Consider the following 19,047-nt stretch of genomic DNA (forward strand, 5'->3'; position numbering starts at 1 on the left):
CCTCTAATCCCCTATTATACTATCTCTGGGGAAGCTGTTTTCTGGCAGACTCTCCAAGGCCAGCTATTTGGAAAAGGTACACCAAAAGAACTAAGATACGCTGTAGCATCAATTTCAAATAAAAGGACGTGACAATTGAAGTCAATAAAATGACTTCAAATAAATCATATCAAAGCAAAATCAAGGGAAAAATTATAGTAAAACATGTATACAAATGATGTATTTAAAGCAAACTGTACCAGAAGGAACTGTTATTGATGCCTGTAACAGAATTATGGTAGTGGCTTATAACACTGTCAAGAACTTTTAAAATAGCTATAATTCTTGTTTTTTGTTTTTTTTTTAAACACAGGGTCTCACTATGTTGTCCAGCTTAGCCTCAAACTTGCAATCCTACTATCTCAGGCTCCTTTAAGTAGACTGGATTACAGGCAAGCACACCACAACTTGCTTGCCAAGTTTTAAATAAAACAAAGTGGAATCTTCCCTTAGTATCTGGTGGTTTTATTTTTTGAAAATTCATGGTAGGTTCAAACTATTTCAAAAAAGCACTTTGTTTCAAAATGCAAAATGGAATTAGTTTCACATAACTATAATGACTTTTGTTTTCTTTTCTTTTTAGCAGAACCAGGGATTGAACTCAGGACCTTGCGCTTGCCAGGGAAGTGCTTATTCCACTGAGCCATCTCCCCGGCCCCTTGACTTTTGTTTTCTTAACATGTAATTGCCTAGCAGAATACTCAATACACAATAATTCTTTGTTGTATTAAGCTGCCCCATCTGCTACATAAAACACTGGTGCCTTTCACCTATTAACTGACAACAATGGCCTTAATCATTTCTGAAATCCTTGGCTGAAGCCAATCACATGAATTCTACCAACACCATCCCACCTGTCATCAGTCGAGGCCTAAGTCAACAGGTGTGTGGCCCTGGTCAGTGTGAGAACAGGACACAGGACGTAATGTCAGCCAATGAAGCACCAGAAGTTTGCCAGGGGCTTCCAAGCTGTCTCCTAGGAGGAAGTCACAGAAATGCAGGTTTCTACATGGGTACCAATGGAGGCAATGCCTGGAAATCCTTGAACTAGCCAAAGGGTGCAGCCAAAGGAGGACAGAGCCCACAGCATAGGAGACCCAGCTAAAGGCCTTGGATTATGTCACCGTTGGGATCCATCCTACCACTGGAACCAATGGCTTAAGCTGCTTCCAATTTGGACCTTGGTTCTTGCAAATGAAGCCATCTTGATACATACATAAGCTAAAGATAGAGTTAAAATTTAAAAATCATTAAAAAAACAAAAACAAAAAACACCAAGAACAAAATAACAACCAAGATGAATGTTGCTCCCGGACATCTCTACAAGTGCTAACCATCACGGGAGATGTGGCAGGAAGCCCTCAGGGAAGGGGCTCCACAGCACCAGATGGAGAGCTTAGACGCCAAGCGGCAGCCACCCTGTAGGACAAGGAACAGCAGCGCAGTTCACATGTGCAACTGGTTAGGCGAACGTTGGAAGCAAAAAGCTAATTCATTTGAAAATCAAAAATATAGTGATAGGTAAAAAAATGTAATTCTCCCCTGGTGCCGAGGAGGTCTACAGGATGCACTGTGGACAACAGAGGCTCTGCTTTCAGCAACGGTGTAACTGCAAAGACAAGTAAAAAGTGCAAGTTTACAGGGGTACAGACCAAGAAATGTAATCGCATGGAATCCAAGGGTGGGGACAGCTGGGCTGAGAAGCGGGAGGATCATGAAGAACTACTGAAGGTTTTCTAACACGCCAGGGTTTAAACCTGAATATTAAGTTACTACACTGCGAGGGCACTTTAAAAGGGAATATTATCCTCTCAGGAGCTCTTCCTATTCCTCATTCCTTTCCTCCAACAAATTTTCCTTTTTTTTTTTTTTTAAAAAAGGGAGCGTTATAGGAGCAGCAATAGGAATGGAAAATTTAGCAATGCCCGCTGAGATGGCAGCAGGTACGGCTCTGAAGAGGACCGCACGGCTGCCAAGTTGTGGCACTTATCCTTTCCAAGTCTGTTTCTCACCATGTGCCATGGGGACACGGCCTGCCCTCGGGTGTCAGGAGGCAGGCTCAGCACCTCATCCAGCCAGAGGCGCCTACTCTTCAGCTCACAAGCCATGCTCCAAACTACTTTCAGAGGACCTGTAAGGCAACCACATGAAAGGCTGTCTACGTTACACCAGGTTTGAAAACAAGCCTTGTTTTTTTAAACCGCCAGTTGCAATCTATCATAAAATCCTGAAAGTAAAAGAAAGGCCATGATACACTAAGAAAACAGACTACGGTTAAGGATTTATAAACACATTTATTGGTGGCATTACAGAATGCAGAGAACAGAATACAAAGAAATCTGCACTTAAAAGGGAACATTGATTTTTTAAAAAAAAAACACATTTAATACATTAATCAACTTGCATATTTGTTTAGACTTACAACATAAAGCTAATTCCCAAGCTTCTACTCTGACTTTTTCTTTTGCTATAGTTACACAGAGCATTTTGTTTGCGCCTAACCTAAAAGCAAGACTCCGCAAGCTGATCCTGAAGCAGCCAGGTAATCACGACATTTAAAGGAGCTCTGTAAAAGGGTAAAGCCACATGAAAGAAAAAAGCCTCCCAACAACATGTATAAATACAAAAGAAATATCAAGAAGCAAAAGGACCAGAGATGTATTGATTCTAGTCTAACTGTAATTTCTAAATCTAGCCACAATTCAACTAGTATTCATTTACATGCCTGTGTTTCAGAATATACAATCATCAGTTTTTACTACAATTTTCTGACTTCATTCAATGGACAATTATTAAGCCTTAATATTCTTTCATAATAACCTAAAATATGACTTGTACATTACAGGATCATTAACAATAGGCCTTCAAACACTTCTGAGAGAGGCAGTATAGTCTGGAGGTCAGACTTCAGCTTACATAATGTTACCTTCCATAAAAGGTTTATGACACCAAGGATAATACTGTTCAGGGCCGTTCATGTGGAAATGCTCCATCCTTTCCAGCTGCCAGGGAACTACTGATCTGGTAGGATTGTTGCACAAAGTGAGATGGCCCTCCACATAGACGATGCATTAAACAACTATGACACAACTGTGGCCACACACCTAGCTTATGAAACCGGTAATAAATAACACTACAGAATTGTTATTTTAGTATGAGAATTATTTTTTTCCTGAAAACTGTTCAGTAGGGAAAGGATTTTTTGGTGAGTAGAGAACCTCTAAAATAAATACATGGGGCAAATGAAAGTGAATGAAGTGAACTTCTCAATCTTACTTCTCAGGTAATTTTGCTAGCAGTTTATAACAATCAAAATGACCCTAAGCCTAAACATAAGATCAAAGCAATCAGTTCTGGAGAAAGTACAGCTCATGTTCAATTTTGTCAAATTATAACTAGATTTGAAAAGGTTGCAATTAAGTCAAATTCTAACTACTAATTTGGCCTAGCAGGTTTCAAATAAAGTACTTCAAAATTCAAGCAAATAATTTTGTTCTCCTCTTCCCCAGAGAACAAAATAGAGAAAACGGGCTTTTACAAAACTAAACAGAAAAGAAACCACTAAAAGAAATCAGACAAGAAACCCCTTTCTTTAGGAAATTCCGAGTTTGTATCCTGGAGGCTGAGAACAGGCTTCCCGGAGAGCTCAGGCTGAGTGCAAGGCAGCACACAGTATACTCAACTACAGTGTGAAGTTCAGATGAACACACTGTCTTACACGGGTTACCAAGGCAAAGATAAAAATGTACAGCCCCACTGCCTTGCACTGAGACAAGTGTTGAGATGGAGAACCAACACTGGGTGCCAGGAGATGGGTTCTGTCTCCTGTGAGCCCCGTTAATGCACCAATTCTGGCTGGTTCTCCACAAAGGGCAGCACCCCGCTCACGTAGTAGGCGATGCTGAGAGATAGCAGAGCAATGACAAAGATCAAGAGCAAGACCCTCCAGAAGCCCAGATCCTCTACGAACTCCTGCCACGTGGTCCGAAAGCTGGAGAGGACTCCTTCACCCTGCTGGAGGTTGGGATTGAGGAGAGAATGGCTTTCCATGGCGCTGTGAAAGAAGGAAAGAGAAGCACAGTGGCATGAAATGACATACTCCGTTATTGAGAAACAAATAGCAATGAGACAGTTTCAAACCTAATTGGTAGGACAGTTTCAATAATGACATAAGACGGGAGCTACGCCGCTCAGAAAAGGCCAACCTTATAGTGCGTACTTACAAGAAGACAGCAGCTAACGCAGGTGCTCCCACTCACCTCTGCTCTGATTCACACATCCACAGGTACTGACCTACTCTAAAGTAAACACTGACTCTTTTAGAATTTTTGCTGAGTTAACACACCTATAATATTCAAATAATGAAACTTAACAAAAAAAGGGGATACAGATGAATGTCCATTTTGTATCTGTGTATTCAAAATGGTTAGGACAGATACACAGTTGCATTCTCTTAAAGAATACAGGGATTTGTTCTAATAGTGTTTGTAAATAGGATATCATGTCCGCATTTTGTACAACAATTAACCACTAAGAAGAATGTACGCAATGTGTTAATTATTGAAACTGTCCTACCAATTAGGTTTGAAACTGTCTCATTGCTATTTGTTTCTCAATAAAATTATGGAAAAATATAAATAAATAAATAAATAAATAAACACTGATACACCTTGGGAATGATTAGGTTTCTTGGGTTAGATTCTAACCAGGGCGATAGCTCAGTAGAATAAGCACTTGTCTGGCAAGCACACGGGCCTGAGTTCAAGCCCTGGTTCCACCAACCTAGTTTTGAAATAGCTCACAAGTTGTTTCCATCAAGATATTAATAAGGGCCAGCCAAATAGCTCAGCGGATTAACGTGCCTGCAAGCAGGCACTGGGGCCAAGGATTCGATCTCTGGGCCGGCCTGCCAGCCCCACACTGAGATGGCAATTGAGACTGGGCATGGTGGTGCGCGCCTGTAATCCCAGCTCTTGGGAGGCTGTAAATAGGTGGATCACTACGAGTCCTATCTAGTAGTGAGACCCTGACACCCTGTAGACCCTTCCCTAAAATACAAAAAAAAGATATTAATGAAAGCATGCTAAACTTTGAAGATTCAAAATAAAAATTCACAATCTAAGAGTTCATGTTAATGAAAATAAACTGAGTAAGTTTTTAAAATCACTTATATAACGTAAAAGGTAAAGTCAAATTTTTATTAATTAATTCAATCATCTGACTAATGAAGGCATGCCTCCTTCTGTCGGTATAATTTCTAAACTCCGCGTGTTGCATAGGTGGACTAGGAATTCACTGGGCGATCTTTATAGTTTACTCTTGCTGGTTTTGGTTCTATCTTATGCAGTAACACAGAATGAGTGTGTTTCTCTTTGTACAAAGACTGAGTGGGGTAGTACAAATACTATAAAAACATAAACTGCAACATTCAGAACATTACCAATGGGCAATGGGACCACCACTGAGAGAAAGCGGGATCTCTGGAGCAATGCTCTGTGACAAACTGACAGTTTGAAGGGATCAGCACTCACCATTATGTCACAACAGGTGGCCCAGTCACCAGGTATCATTTCGATTAAAGCCACAAAGGCCAAAATCATAGGCATCATCTGTCTGTTGGCTGTAAGAGCTCCTTACTACCCTCAGAAACCCCGCCCATAGTCTTCAATGAAAACAGCACAGAACGACGTGAAGTCTCATTTACTCTGAACTATGCACAAGCTCATACAAACCTGGCAGCTGGTTTTGCCTACCTCTTTATTTTACCTCTTTTTTTTTTCCCCCTTAGACCTCTTCTTGCTGCACTGTCTAGGCCAGTCTTGAACTCCTGAGCTCAGGAGGTGCACCCTCCTCAGCCTCCTGAGTGCTGGCACACAGGGGTGGCCTCTACGCCTGGCCCCCTTGGATCTCAGCACCACTAAGCAAAGGCCTTCAGCCTCTACTAGTAGAAGATGTCTCCTTCAGCCATGGAGAGCTGATTTTCTAAAAAGTCAGTATGTTTACTAGCCAAACTCTTTTCATATTAGAAAATGTTTAATTGGGTAAAAGATGTTGTCAGTGGGTATCTGTAACAATACAGAGAGATTTCAGAAAATCTGAGCAAATTCTAAAATGCCATTACAACTTTGAGAAAGCCTAAACAAGGCCATAAATAGATATATAAATTCAAATAGCTGGGCATGGTGGCATAGGACTATAATCCCAGCATTCAGGAGGCTGAGGCAGGAGGACTTCCAAAAGTTCAAGGCCAGCCTGGGCTATACAGTGAGTTCCAGGCTAGCCTGGCTTGCACAGTAAGACCCTGTCGGGGACTGGGGAGATGGCTCAGTGGAATAAGCACTTCCCTGGCAAGCGCAAGGACCTGAGTTCAATCCCCTGTTTTAAAAAAAAGACCTTGTCTCTAGACAGACAGACAGACAAATGGGATAAATTCAAAACATGTTTGATTTGAGCTATTTGAAATTTACTATGTCTGAGCTGAGATGCTCTCACACTCAAAAGATGTTAGGGACTAAAGTGAGAAGAATTCAGTGATCATTGCCTAGGAACCAGAAAGCTCGGCCAGTCAGGATTTTTTTTTTTTTCTGTATTTTAGGGAAGGGTCTACAGGGTGTTCAGGGCCTCACTACTAGATCAGACTTGTAGTGATCCACCTGTTTTCAACCTCCCAGGAGCTGGGATTACAGGCGCGCGCCACCATGCCCAGTCATAATCGCCATCTCAGCGTGCCCAGGGGTCGGGGCTGGCACAGCAGGCCCAGGTATTGAACCCTTGGCCCCCGCACCTGCTTGCAGGCACTTTAATCTGCTGAGCTATCTGGCTGGCCCCTTAAAGAGCAAGGGGCGTCCCTGGGTGGGCTCGAACCACCAACCTTTTGGTCAAGAGGCAAATGTACTAACTGATTGCACCACAGAGACAAGGTCCAGAATTTTTGATAGAAGTTTATCCAATGAAATGCTTTCTACTGTCCAGGGAATCCCAGACCCCAGGATAATTTGGAGGGTATGTACACATGTGTGCATGTGCACACATATGAACACATGTACTCTTTCTGAACACGTCATCTATACTGTTTTGTCATTCTATATCTACACAACAAAAATATAAGAAAAGGAACTGAATTACGCTGAGGATAAGCAGGAGTAGGGAAATACTTTTGATCTATTAATTTATGAGCTGTACGTGGAAGTTAGGCTGTCTTGGGAAATCACGAGGAAGACGGCGGCAAGTGCGCTTCACACCGGCATGATCCGGTCTTGAGCAGGCTGTCACTCAGCTGAGCTCAATGCCACGTGCTGGCCAATCCCTGAACCCCTCCCACTTTTTCAATTTCACATGCCATAACATCCATCTTTTCAAGTTGTGCAACCCAGTGGCTTTTAATTTATTCACAAAGTTATAAGCCACTTCCATATCTAATCCAATACTTTGACCTCTACAACCCTCTCTATACCCATTAGTGTTCACTGCCTCTGCCCCTGGCTCTGGGGAATCACCAGCTACTCTCTGTCTCTGTGGATTTCCTATCCTGGCTGTTCCACATAAATGGAATCATGTAACACGTGGCTTTCTGTGCCGGGCTTCTTGATAGGGCACGCGTTCCACATTTACCCATGCTGGTGCACCTATCAGTATTCATTCCCTTTTGTGGGAGAATATTATTCCACTGGATAAAAGCAACGTTTTGTTTATTCTTTCATCAGCAGATGGATGTCTTGGGCAGTTTGCTTTGGCAATCATGAAAATACTGCTATGAACATGTGTTGCACACAAGCTTCTGTGCGGACATATGATGTCACTTTTCTCTGATACGCCCCTAGAATTGCTGGCTCAGGCGCTAAGGCTCTGCGTAACTTTCCGAGGAACTGCCATGCTGTTTTCCAAAGTGTCTACCTTTCACACACACCCAGCAGGACAGGTTTCTGATTTCTCCTCAACACCTGGCTCCCCAGCCCTTTGCTCACAGCCACCCGGCAGCCTCGAGGTCTGTCCCGCTGCTGTCCGGCGGTGCTGCCTGGAAGCACAGCCTTGGCTACTTTGTCTACCCTGCTACCAGGAAGCAGACAGAAAAAGCGATACAATATTTTAAATGTTATTTAAATAACTTACTGTTTAATATAAAGCATAATGAAATATCAAAATATTAAATATTTTAAAATAAATGTTATGAACAATACAATTTTTAGAATTTAAACATAAAACTATAAAAAGCATTAGTAATTCAATTTTTTGAGAATGAGCTTTATATAAAGATGTAAATAACCCACATTCTTGTGCTGAAGCAAAATGACAAGAGATGCAAAGGAAGCCAGAGTTAAGTATGTGACACTGAGCTGCTCAAAGAGCTAACCACCTCTCAATGAACGAGCAACCACAACTGAAGGAAAATAAACCTGGGAGTATGTTCCCAACCAAGAGGGACCTAGGAATTGGCTATTATCAATACTAAATCCAAAAAATACACCAAGCAAAAACACATCCTTGGGGGCCGGGGGATGGCTCAGTAGAGTAAGTGCTTGCCTGACAAGCGCAAGGCCCTGAGTTCAATCCCTGGTTCCGTCAAAAAGCGGGGGAAAAAACCAAACCACATTCATGGATATTTCTGACAGTAAAGAGGCTGAAGGTAATCTAATGGCAGTTTACAGAAAGATGAAAACACACTTCCAGTTATTCAGGAGGAACATGGCCTAACAAGCGCTAGGCAGCACTGTTAGGCGCTCGCAGCATCTTCTGTCCAAGGACACAGAGGAGAGAAAGGCCTGGGAGGAGGGCCAGCCGGCCAGACAGCTCAGCAGATTAAAGCGCCTGCCTAGGCAGATGCAGGGACTGGGGCATGATGAGGTGGCACCTGAGACTGGGCGTGGTGGCGCGTGCCTGTAATCCCAGCTTTTGGGAGGCTGAAAACAGGAGGATCACTAGGCGTCTGATCTGTATAGTGAGACCCCGGAGACCCTGTACTAACTACATTAAAAAAAAAAAAAAAAAAAGACTTGGGAGTACCCGTCCCACTTCCTTTCTGCTCTGCCCACCTGTCAGTTTTCACTGGTAACTCTCTGAGGAGCATGAACCATTTTAAATGAGACTTTTTTTTTTTTTTTTTTTTTTTGGTAGAACCGGGGATTGAACTCAGGCCTTTGCGCCTGCCAGGCAAGTGCTTATTCTACTAAACCATCTCCCCGGCCCACTAAAAAGTATTTTTACAAGGCAGACTTAAGCTTGACAGTGAAATGAATGATCCCCAGGCACACACCCGTCAAAACACGGAAAAGGGGGAAGCAGAGCAAAGGATCAATGACGATTTCAAGCAGGACTCCCAGAAATCACGATCCTAGGGGTTTGTGCGATCCTAAATTCAAGTCCCGGTCAGTCATATATTAGGTCAATAGCGGCTGTGGGCTCCTCTTTGCTCAATCTCTCATCTACTCAAAATTTGGGGCTGAGACTACGGTAAGGCCATCAGGCTGCTCTGTATCACCTGGAGGCTGAAACTCCATGGCGGTCACCAAACTATGCGCCACTAACAACTAGGCTGACCTACAGACTTGGTCAGCCCAGAGCTCAGCCTGCTTCCTTCCCAGAGCTCCCTGAACTCTTGCCCCCTGTGTCTAGATGGAAAGTGGGGAGATCTGTAGGACCTTGCCGCTCACGTCTTAGCTTCAGTCACTGAGAGAAGCCCAGAGTTTGTTAGCTCCAACTTATGTGAAAGTCATTCACTGAATAGATTGTGTATGCTAAATAGTGCCTCAGTTTCCCTCTCCTGTTTATTTCCCAGCATCCTACTTCACTACCTTTGAAATGATCATTATAATCTTCCCAATCCTGCCAACTTCTCAGTTCTTCTTTCCTCCTTTTATGCACCAATTTTTTTCCATTATTTTTTTGATCTGTGCTTCAAATTCTCAAGCGCGTATTTTCTTCCCTCAGTTCAGCTGTTACCTACCTCTTCTCCCTTGTACCATCCACACAGCAAGCAGCTGGATGAGTGCATAGTAGGTTACGTGGCACACAGTACTTCCTGGGGAGAGCCTCTTGATCGTAACCTGAAGCTACATTTACTATTTTCTTTTTTGGTACCGGAATCAAACCCTGGGCCTTGTGCTTGCTAGGCAGGCGCTGAGCCACTGAGCTACATCTCCGGCCCAACCTGAAGCTACTAAGGACCTATTTAGAGTTCAAAGGCAGTGTCAAAACCCTGCACTTGAGAACAAGGAGTATAAAGTTTGCACAGTACCACGAAGACCTGGTGCTCAGTGACACGCCTCTTAAATACTACATCTCAAGTACCTTTCACTCTCAGCCGTCTGCATGGTCTCCAGTTTTGAGTGGGTTCCTCTGTTAAATCCTTTCACTTCTTGTTCTTCCAAAGATTCCAGCAATCGGATGACATCTTTATTCACACCCCTGCGCTTTGCCAGCACTAAGGGGGTAGCACCTTGATGATTGCTAAAAAAGTTCATAAAACAAAGACCGTTACAACGGCTGAACTATACAGCTAGTATCCACTTGTGCAGACCTCAGTGAAGAAAGGATGCGATCAAATGACTCCAAATTAAGCCCCAGGGTATAGAAAGGAGTCAAGCTAGAAGCTGATGCTTAAATAACTCTATTTTTTCCCCCTTCTAGACAAAAGGAAAAAGAATATACAGGTAAAGGAGGGATAAATGAGAGTAAATAAAAAGAGAAAACCTTGGAGATTAGCTGGGAAGTTCGGTTCTAGTCTCCTTATTCAACATATTTTATAGGAAGAATATGTATCTTAAAAAGTCTCAAGAATAAAAATAAAGCTGCCTTTGTTCACCATCTATTTATTTATTTTCTTTTGTATTTAGTACAGGGTCTACAGGGTCTTACTCACAGATTGGACTTGTAGTGATCCTCCTGCTTTCAGCCTCCCAAATGCTGGGATTACAGGTGCGTGCCACCACGCCCAGTCTCAATTGCCGGCTCAGTGTGCTCCAGAGGTGGGGCCGGCATGGCACACGGGGGACTGAACCCCAGGCGCTGCGCTCTGCTGAAGCAGGCACTTTAGTTTGCTGAGCTATCAGGTTGGCCCCACCATCTATTTAATACTAAGAAGAGAACAGAACTCAAGCTGCACTGAATGCTGCAGTCAGTTCCCACCATACCCTGTCCAGTCCTAACAGAATTGCTTACTGTTCTGTTCAGATTCAGGGCATGACAACAAAAATCTTGGGCAACAGGTAACTGTAATTTAAATCTCAAGCTCAGTTTTAAAGGTGGCCTGACATCTTTGCCACTCAAAATATGGAGTAACAACAAATCAAATCAGAGACCTATGACTTCCTCAAACTTACCAGTATAACAATGACTCTGGCCCCCGAGAGATCATAAAGTTGGTATACTATGTGACAGAAGCCACAGGAGCTTTGGAGTTAGTGGAGCTAGCTTCAGAGTCCCATTTGGTCTCCTAGTGACCCCTTTGACACCTCATGTGTCAAATGAAGGAAACAGACTAAGAGCTATTTGTTCTGAGAATAAAACAGGCTACCTTAAGTAACCATGGTACAACTCATAGATTTTCAACAAATACTAGTTCTTTTCTTTTTTCCCTTGTCTGACACTACACAATTAATTAGTAGAAGTTGGCCACTAGAATATCTCAGCATGACTGAAGTTAACTTCTTGCTTCCTCACTTTCCTAACAAGCTTTCACCATCTCCAATACGTTTCTAAGCTTTTCATTAAAACTGATCAATAAAGAAAGAAAATCAAGGCTCCAAGAGTACAGCACTGGTTGAAGGACAAATGGAAAGAAACGATTAGACTTTGAAACCATTAAAACGTACCAAATATCAATTTTGAGTCCATTGGAAACTAAAAACTGGATGGTGTCCACGTGGCCGCAGAGGTGAAGAGCCGTGTTTCCTTGATAGTCTGTGGCCAGCAAGTCAGCGCCAAATTTATGCAATAGCTGGCAGATGTCTACGTTCCCTCGGGCCGCCGCCAGGTGAAGGCCGGTCCTCCCCCTGCTATCGCGGATATTTGGGTCAAAGCCACTTTCCAAAAGACGCTTGGAATAGTTAAAGTCCCCATCAATACAGGCTTGCAGTAAGGGCACATTAGTCTGAGAAGAATCGTTTACAAAAACGTAGGACATCTCTCTGATGGGGCTGGTGGAAGATGCCTGTAACGAAATATGGTACGCGTGAGGTTTGATGAAGCCTAATGAAACTCAGACAATGAAGCCAATCAGAAAAGCATTAAGAGGAACGGCCAAGTAGCCCAGAGGATTAAAGCACCTGCAAACAGGCGCAGAGGCTGGGGGTTTGATCCCTGGGCCAGCTGGCCACTGAGATGGCAATTGAGACTGGGTGTGGTGACACAAACCTGTAATCCCAGCTCCTGGGAGGCTGTAAACAGGCAAATCACCTAGAGTCCGATCTAGCAGTGAGACCCTGAACACCCTGTAGACACTCCCCTAAAATACAAAAAAAAAAAAGCATTATTTTTTTATCCTTCTTTTTCTGTTGTAACGCATTACCATATCAAATGGAAATAATAATGAAATTACCAATTATATCTTACTTCCATTAAAATGTTTTATTTTATTTACATCTGCTAGAATGAAATTACAATTAATTATAAAATTCTGTTTGTTTTTCATCATGTAAAAAGATTAAGAGGTATTTTTAAAGGTAAGCAAGATATAATTGCTTACCATTCACTACACTGTCAGAAGACATAGATAACATGAACTTTACACATCAAAGAAATACATGTAAATATGTATGTGTATGAACGGTACTGCTGGTACATGTCTTTATTTTTATACAAAGTAATTTTCTTTCATGTATTTGCTTTGTGAGTTATTTTATATGGTAAATAAGCAAAGTTACCTGCAGGGACAGGAAAGAAGATAATTGGCACTTGATAAGGACCACTACTACAGACATTGTGTTCACTGTACAGGTTTCAAATTTTCATTAAAAGGATAAGAAAGTAAAAAACAATTCAAAGACTGGGGACTAGGGAGATAGCTCAGCAGTCTAAGCGCCTGCCTGGCAAGCACAAGGACCCGGATTCAACCCCCAGTCCTGCATGCCATACTGGCCCGGAAACCTGGTACAGTGGCACACACCTGTAATCCCAGTGCTGGGGAGGCTGAGACAGAAGGATCACTATGAGTCCGGGCTGTGTAGCGAGACCCTGTACCAAATAAATAAATGAATAAAATATTTAAAAAAAAATAAGAATAAAAAGTGGAAATACCATGAGATCAATGTAGATTACCCTTCTTTTTGTACGTTAACTCTATGCTGCTCTATTCTGTTTTCCTCTCACCACATGCTTTTGCCAAACTTGCGCTGTCAGAAGACAAGAGGAGGGAGAGCCCATCTGGCTGCAAAGAAAGAGAAGGGCAAGGGCAGCAGGCAGCTGAAGCCCTGGGTCCATCCTCTCTGCTCCCAGCCCACCTCGGTGTACTTCCCTCCTGCACCCTCGGGACAAGCTGCCTTAGCAAATGTGCACAAGATCTCCCTCTCCTTGCCTTGGTTCACTTAAGAGAAAGACTGTCCAAAGAAACTACTCTTAGGTTACCTATAGAGAAAACCACCAAAACAAGAAACTAGAGAGTCAGTGCTGTGCTGATAGAGCTGGCTCTTACTGCAAGGTTACAAAAGCTGAGTCCCAGCCACGCTCGGCTCACACAGCTTTCCAGGTGGTCTTTCCTTCTGGAACACTGGCAGAAGTGGGGCTGAGGCCGGGGGACATAGGAGAGCAGAACCCAGGGCTGCTGAGCTGGTGGATTCTTGTCTCCCCCGGGCCTTTCGCCCCACCTTGCAGCCCCGGGCTTCAAATCCAGTGCTTTTTCGAGAAGTATTCTGTTGTGGCCGAATCATACCAGTCTCCGCTGCCACCCTGGGGTCTGTGGGAAGGGAGGCCTGAGCACAGGCCAAGGACCTGCTCAGCCCAGGCATCTGCTAGTTACCGGGCCTTTCTTACAATTCCCTGGTACGATTTATTTTCTTTGAATCCTACAGTGAAAGTAACTGTAGGACTTGAAGCCACGTAAATGGCAGTCATATAAGGACATCACGGAGAGGTGGGACACCTGGAGAGGAACACAAAGCATGCAGGACTCAGTGCTATGGAGGGGGAGCAGCAGAAAAAAGGATAATTCCAGGGCCAGCCAAACAGCTCAGCAGATTAAAGTGCCTGCTAGCAGGTACAGGGACTGGGGGTTCAATTCCCGGGCCTGCTGTGCTGACCCCACCCCCAGAGTGTGCTGACAATGATTGAGATTGTACGTGGTGGCACGTGCCTGTAATCCCACCACTTGGGAGGTTGTAAACAGGAGAATCACTATGAGTCTGATCTAGTAGTGAGACCCTAAACACACTTTAGACCCTTCCCTAAAATACAGAAAAAATAAAATAAAATAAAATCTATGAGAATTTACTTATTAAGATAGTCAAGAACTCTTTTGAGGTTAATCTCTTCCTTACCATTACAATACTCACTGAACTGGATCATTGGAAAGATCCAAAGTTTATCACAAATCTTTGTAAAAATAAAATGCCACTTTCAAGTAGTTTTTCAGAGTGATCTGGCTAAATTTTGTAAGGATTCTGAAAAACAATCTCATTGGTGTTGTGATCCAAACACAGTAAGAATTCTTGTTGGCAGCCTGGGAAGTTTCTGAAAGTTGGCTCAGGAAAAATACAGGCCTTCGTTGTTTCCTCTGTAGGTGAGTGTAAGGGTGGGGAATTTTGTCAGTTCCCTCGTCCTTGAGAAACTGCTCACCTCACCCCCATGTTTAATGTGCCCAACGACAGACAGCACTGTTCATCTTGATACAGAACCAAACGTGTATGAATACAAGGCCACAGGCCACCGAGGGTTTCACAGCCTGTCAGTTGTCCACAGTAGAAAGTACTCACTGAGGCCTGAAGATTGATTTCTCTTCTGGGGGTCACTCAGCACTCTTTTGGAATTCTTAAGTAGGCTCCACAAAAATATTCAGTATGTGTCAGAAAGGACCTACAATCAATAGAAAATTCAGTTACAATGAAGGTGTGGCGTAAAAAAGAACACGCTGTTCTCTTATGTACAGACAGGCCAGCCGAGCTCAGGGAAGTTCTCCAGAAAACCTGAGACAGTGACAGAGAGGCCAGGGAAGTGAGAAGGCAGTGAAAAGTGGGAATGCTGTGTTGCCTACCAACGAGCAAGCAGGGCTAGAAAGAGCGGAGGAAGAGTCACAGCATGTGCCACCAGGAAAAAACAAACCAGGCTCTAAAAACTTACGCTTAGTTTGGAGTTCAGAATGCTTTGTTTTCCACATTATAAATGGAAGCCAGACGCACATTAGTCTACAGAAGTGCCTATATTTTCACTGTGGAGCAAGACTGGAACCCAGAGCCTTCACATCCTAGATAAGGGCTATACCACTGAGCCCCACCCCTGCTCCCACCAGAGTATTTCAGAAATAAAATACCCCTCCTAAAATGGAGGAAAAGCCATATTTAAACTAAACAGGAAAGATTTAAGCAAAAACTATTTCTAATCTTCTTGAATGCTAATATTTAAATCTCTTCCTGAGATTATCCTTCATCTTCTTTTCAGTGTGAAAGGAAATCTGGTTCAAAACTAGCTGCAGCCTTTTTCCATACCTCCAGCCTTCCCTTCTGAAACAGGTATTGTCCCACCAACCTCCTTCTATGGGGTCCACTACTGCTGTGGCTCCCCACATTGAGGGAGACAAGGAGGAAGCAGTATCATCAGCAACAACAACATTAATTAAGCAAACACTGACCGTAGGCCTGAAACGTGCCACGCTAAGGGGTGGAATATGAAGTCCAAATCCTAAATTAACGGTCAGGTTGAAACTCACGTTAACTTCTTGTTGGTCATTACCAAACTACCTTTAAATAAATTATGTAGAGAAATAATGGCACTTAATGAAGACTCATTCACACGATGTATGTCCAGTTGTGATACACAGGCTGCCAGTGATGACAAGCTGGACATGAGGACATCCCACGGCAACGTAAGTAAACACCATGGAGACAAGGCACCACACAAACCATCTCCCCTCAACCACATACTAGTAATCTGTGACTATATAATACCAATTAGACACACTTTGCTTCTGAATTTTTTGAACCAGTAACTGAATTCATTCAAAGTCTAGCACTTTTCCTATCTCATTTTAATCAATGAAATAGTCTTCACAGTTAATGCCTCTCTCTAGTATAAGATGTTGCTTCAAATTTCACTGTTAAAATACTGCCAGGGATTTATCCTAAAGGTAACAGAGACATGTTGTGAGTCTGCTCTCATGTGGAAGTTTAGTGATAGACCACACAGCTATGCCCCGCATCATGCTAATGCTCTTAATCTAAAAGAAAGGCAGTTTTCCTGCCATTTTTTCAGATATGCCAAGACCTGAAAACAAAATACCCTTGATCAAGTTTGTGGTTCCATTGAATGTATATAAATCCACTAGGCCAAATTACTAAAAATCAGCCAAGAAAACTTTGGCAGCTTCACCTGAACCTTAATCACTGGAAAGCCCTAATACTTCCCCAAGAAGTGATAACGATTATCCCAAGGATAAAAAGGACTAGATTTTTAAACTTTTCATTTTGCATTAGCTGTAGAATCATGTGTGAGAAGTAACAGAGGTCCAGTGCATCCTTTCCCATTTTCCCAATGGCAACACCTTGCCAACAATAGCTATTTTCCACCACCATAAGGACTTCCGTGCCACTCTGTTATAGCTGTACCTACTCCTTTTCTCTTAGACCCTGGAAACCACTACTTTGCCTTTCATTTCCAATCCTCTCCTTTCAACAGTGTGGGATACTGGAACCACACAGTACGCAACACCTATTGGGATTGGCTTTGTTCGCTCTGCATAATTCTCTGGAGATTCATGCCAACTGCTGTGTACATTAATAGTCTATACCTTTTTATCACTGAGTAGTACTCTACAGCATGAGTGTCCTACTGTTTAACAGCTCACCCACTGACGGACATCTGGTTTTCTCCAGTTTTCAGCTATTATGTTAAAGTTACTACAAACGTTTGTGTGTAGATTTTTGACTCTTATGTCTTTGTTTTTCTGGGATAAATGGTTAGGAATGCAGCTGTTGGTTTGTATGAAGCCCTCAATCATTAAGATCTTGATTAAAGACTGTTGGACCAGAAGGTACCTGTCTTCCCCAATGGGGGAAAAATATAAGGTCATTACTAGAGTCATTTGTCTGGGTTTAACAAGTTCAGGATGGGGCCTTGATTTGCATGTCTCACTGCTGGGTAGCTCTGAACCCTTCCATGGAGTGTGCACACTGTCCCATCAAGCAACAGGGGACAGTCCCTTCTGGTGGCTTGTACCACCCATGCATGTCCCCCTGGTGTTCAAGCTGGCAGGAACATGCTGAAGTTATTTATGGAAGCACTCAGAGGACACAGGTGGGTGCCCTCAAGTTTAACAAAGGCGCGCTTACGAGAATCACCACCTTCAGAGTTACAGGCACTAGTGAGTGTGTGAGCAGTCAGCTAGCACGTTTCAAAATCCTGAAGGCTGCTTTTAGACATGAGAAGGAGTAGGGTGAACAATGTGCTAAATCTAAGTCTTCTGAGAAGGACGACTCTTAGGGGTGACCTGCACACAGCTTTCCTCCCACTGGAGGCTGTCACAGAGCCTGGCTACTCCACCCAAATGCGTGGGGAGATGGACTGACTGCCTGGGTGTGAACCTCAGCTTAGCTACTCAGTACTTAGGCCTGGTGAGGCTGAGCACAGCACTCTGCAGCATGAAGAAAGCATGCAAAAACCAGCAACCCCTTGGTAACAGGGCATGGTCTACCTACAGGGTGACATCTAATGGAAAAGCAAGCTCTCCAGGCAAAAAACAAACAAAGAAACAAAAAAAGAACTCACTCCCAACAGAAAATAATGACCACAGGGCTGGGGAGATAGCCCAGTGTTCTAAGCACTTGCCTGGCAAGCACAAAGACCTGGGCTCGATCCCCAGTACCACACGTCATGCTGGTCACTGAAACTGGGCATGGTAGCACATGTCTGTAATCCCAGTGCCTGAGACAGGAGGATCACTATGAGTCCAAGCTGCATAGTGAGACCCTGCACCAAATGAATAAATTAATTAAAAATTAAAACTTAAAAATCAAAACAAAACCCCCCACCACAGTGTGGTACCATGAATGGCCCGTGGTGGAAGTAGGCAAGCCCCAGAAATCACGCTGGTTGTTACCCAGGGCGCTGGGCTGGTTCCAAGGAAGACACGTTAGCACTGTTAGAGCAGAATCAAGTCTCGGAGGTCCAGTGCAGCCTCCTCACTCATGTTTGGCGGCACTCTGACAGCCTCTGTTCTTCCTCTGGGGAGAGGCGATCACCTGCGTCTCAGCAACAAGTGCTCCTGATGCCAAACAGTGCTGTCTGTCTGAACTCAAATAGCAAACCAACAAGGAGGCCTCGGTGGGATCCTGATGTTAAGTTCTAACTTTCTCTTTATATCTCAAACTCCAGTTCCACATTCTTAGGTCAACCTACAAAGCTCTAAATCATATTCCTGATGGTAAAGAACTAATGGAGAGAGGACATTCCATTTTAGTATTTACTGTACTTATAACTACATTGGCATTCTATATCCAATATCAACAACCATACACAATATATTGAGTTTTCATTCTGCAAGGCCACTTGCAAGGCAAGTGACTAAGTGCTACATTTCTGCTCCAAGTGGACTGACCACATCTTTCCTATACAGCAATTTTAATCAGGGGCCAAAGCACCAGACACTTTGGTAAAATGGAAGCAAAACAATGGCATAGTTATAGATTTTATTAGATCTTACTGCCAATGTCAAAGGAAAAGTTTACTTACAATGGAGTAATACTCTAGCATAAAGAAAAATAAGTTACTTGTAGGAAAATCTTATATACACATACTGCTTAAGGAATGCAAACATTATGTACTGCAAAGTTACTAATACAATTTTTTTTAAATATGAGATAAAGTCCTAAA

General features: G+C 43.1%; 1 protein-coding gene and 1 non-coding gene across 3 annotated transcripts in view; both read right to left on the bottom strand.

The window, feature by feature from the left end:
- Positions 1-2,357: 2,357 nt before the first annotated feature.
- Ankrd46 (ankyrin repeat domain 46) overlaps positions 2,358-19,047 on the bottom strand; it is a 37,522-nt gene continuing 20,832 nt past the window's right edge. The window contains exons 2-5 of one of the 2 annotated variants that reach the window (XM_023699938.1): positions 14,940-15,039; positions 11,847-12,184; positions 10,324-10,482; positions 2,358-4,093 (exon numbers count right to left, since the gene is read on the bottom strand). In XM_023699938.1, coding sequence (XP_023555706.1) covers positions 3,877-4,093; positions 10,324-10,482; positions 11,847-12,157 — 687 coding nt within the window. In that variant the 5' untranslated portion in view covers positions 12,158-12,184; positions 14,940-15,039 and the 3' untranslated portion in view covers positions 2,358-3,876. Of the gene's footprint in view, positions 4,094-10,323; positions 10,483-11,846; positions 12,185-12,387; positions 12,427-14,939; positions 15,040-19,047 lie in introns of those variants that run through there. The other variant, XM_004640070.2, reaches the window with a different exon arrangement.
- Positions 6,883-6,956, bottom strand: Trnak-cuu. Its single transcript has one exon. It is a non-coding gene; the product is annotated as a tRNA-Lys (tRNA).

Source organism: Octodon degus, unplaced genomic scaffold, assembly GCF_000260255.1.
Source record: "Octodon degus isolate 3935 unplaced genomic scaffold, OctDeg1.0 scaffold00118, whole genome shotgun sequence".
In the NCBI taxonomy this organism is placed as follows: Eukaryota; Metazoa; Chordata; class Mammalia; order Rodentia; family Octodontidae; genus Octodon; species Octodon degus.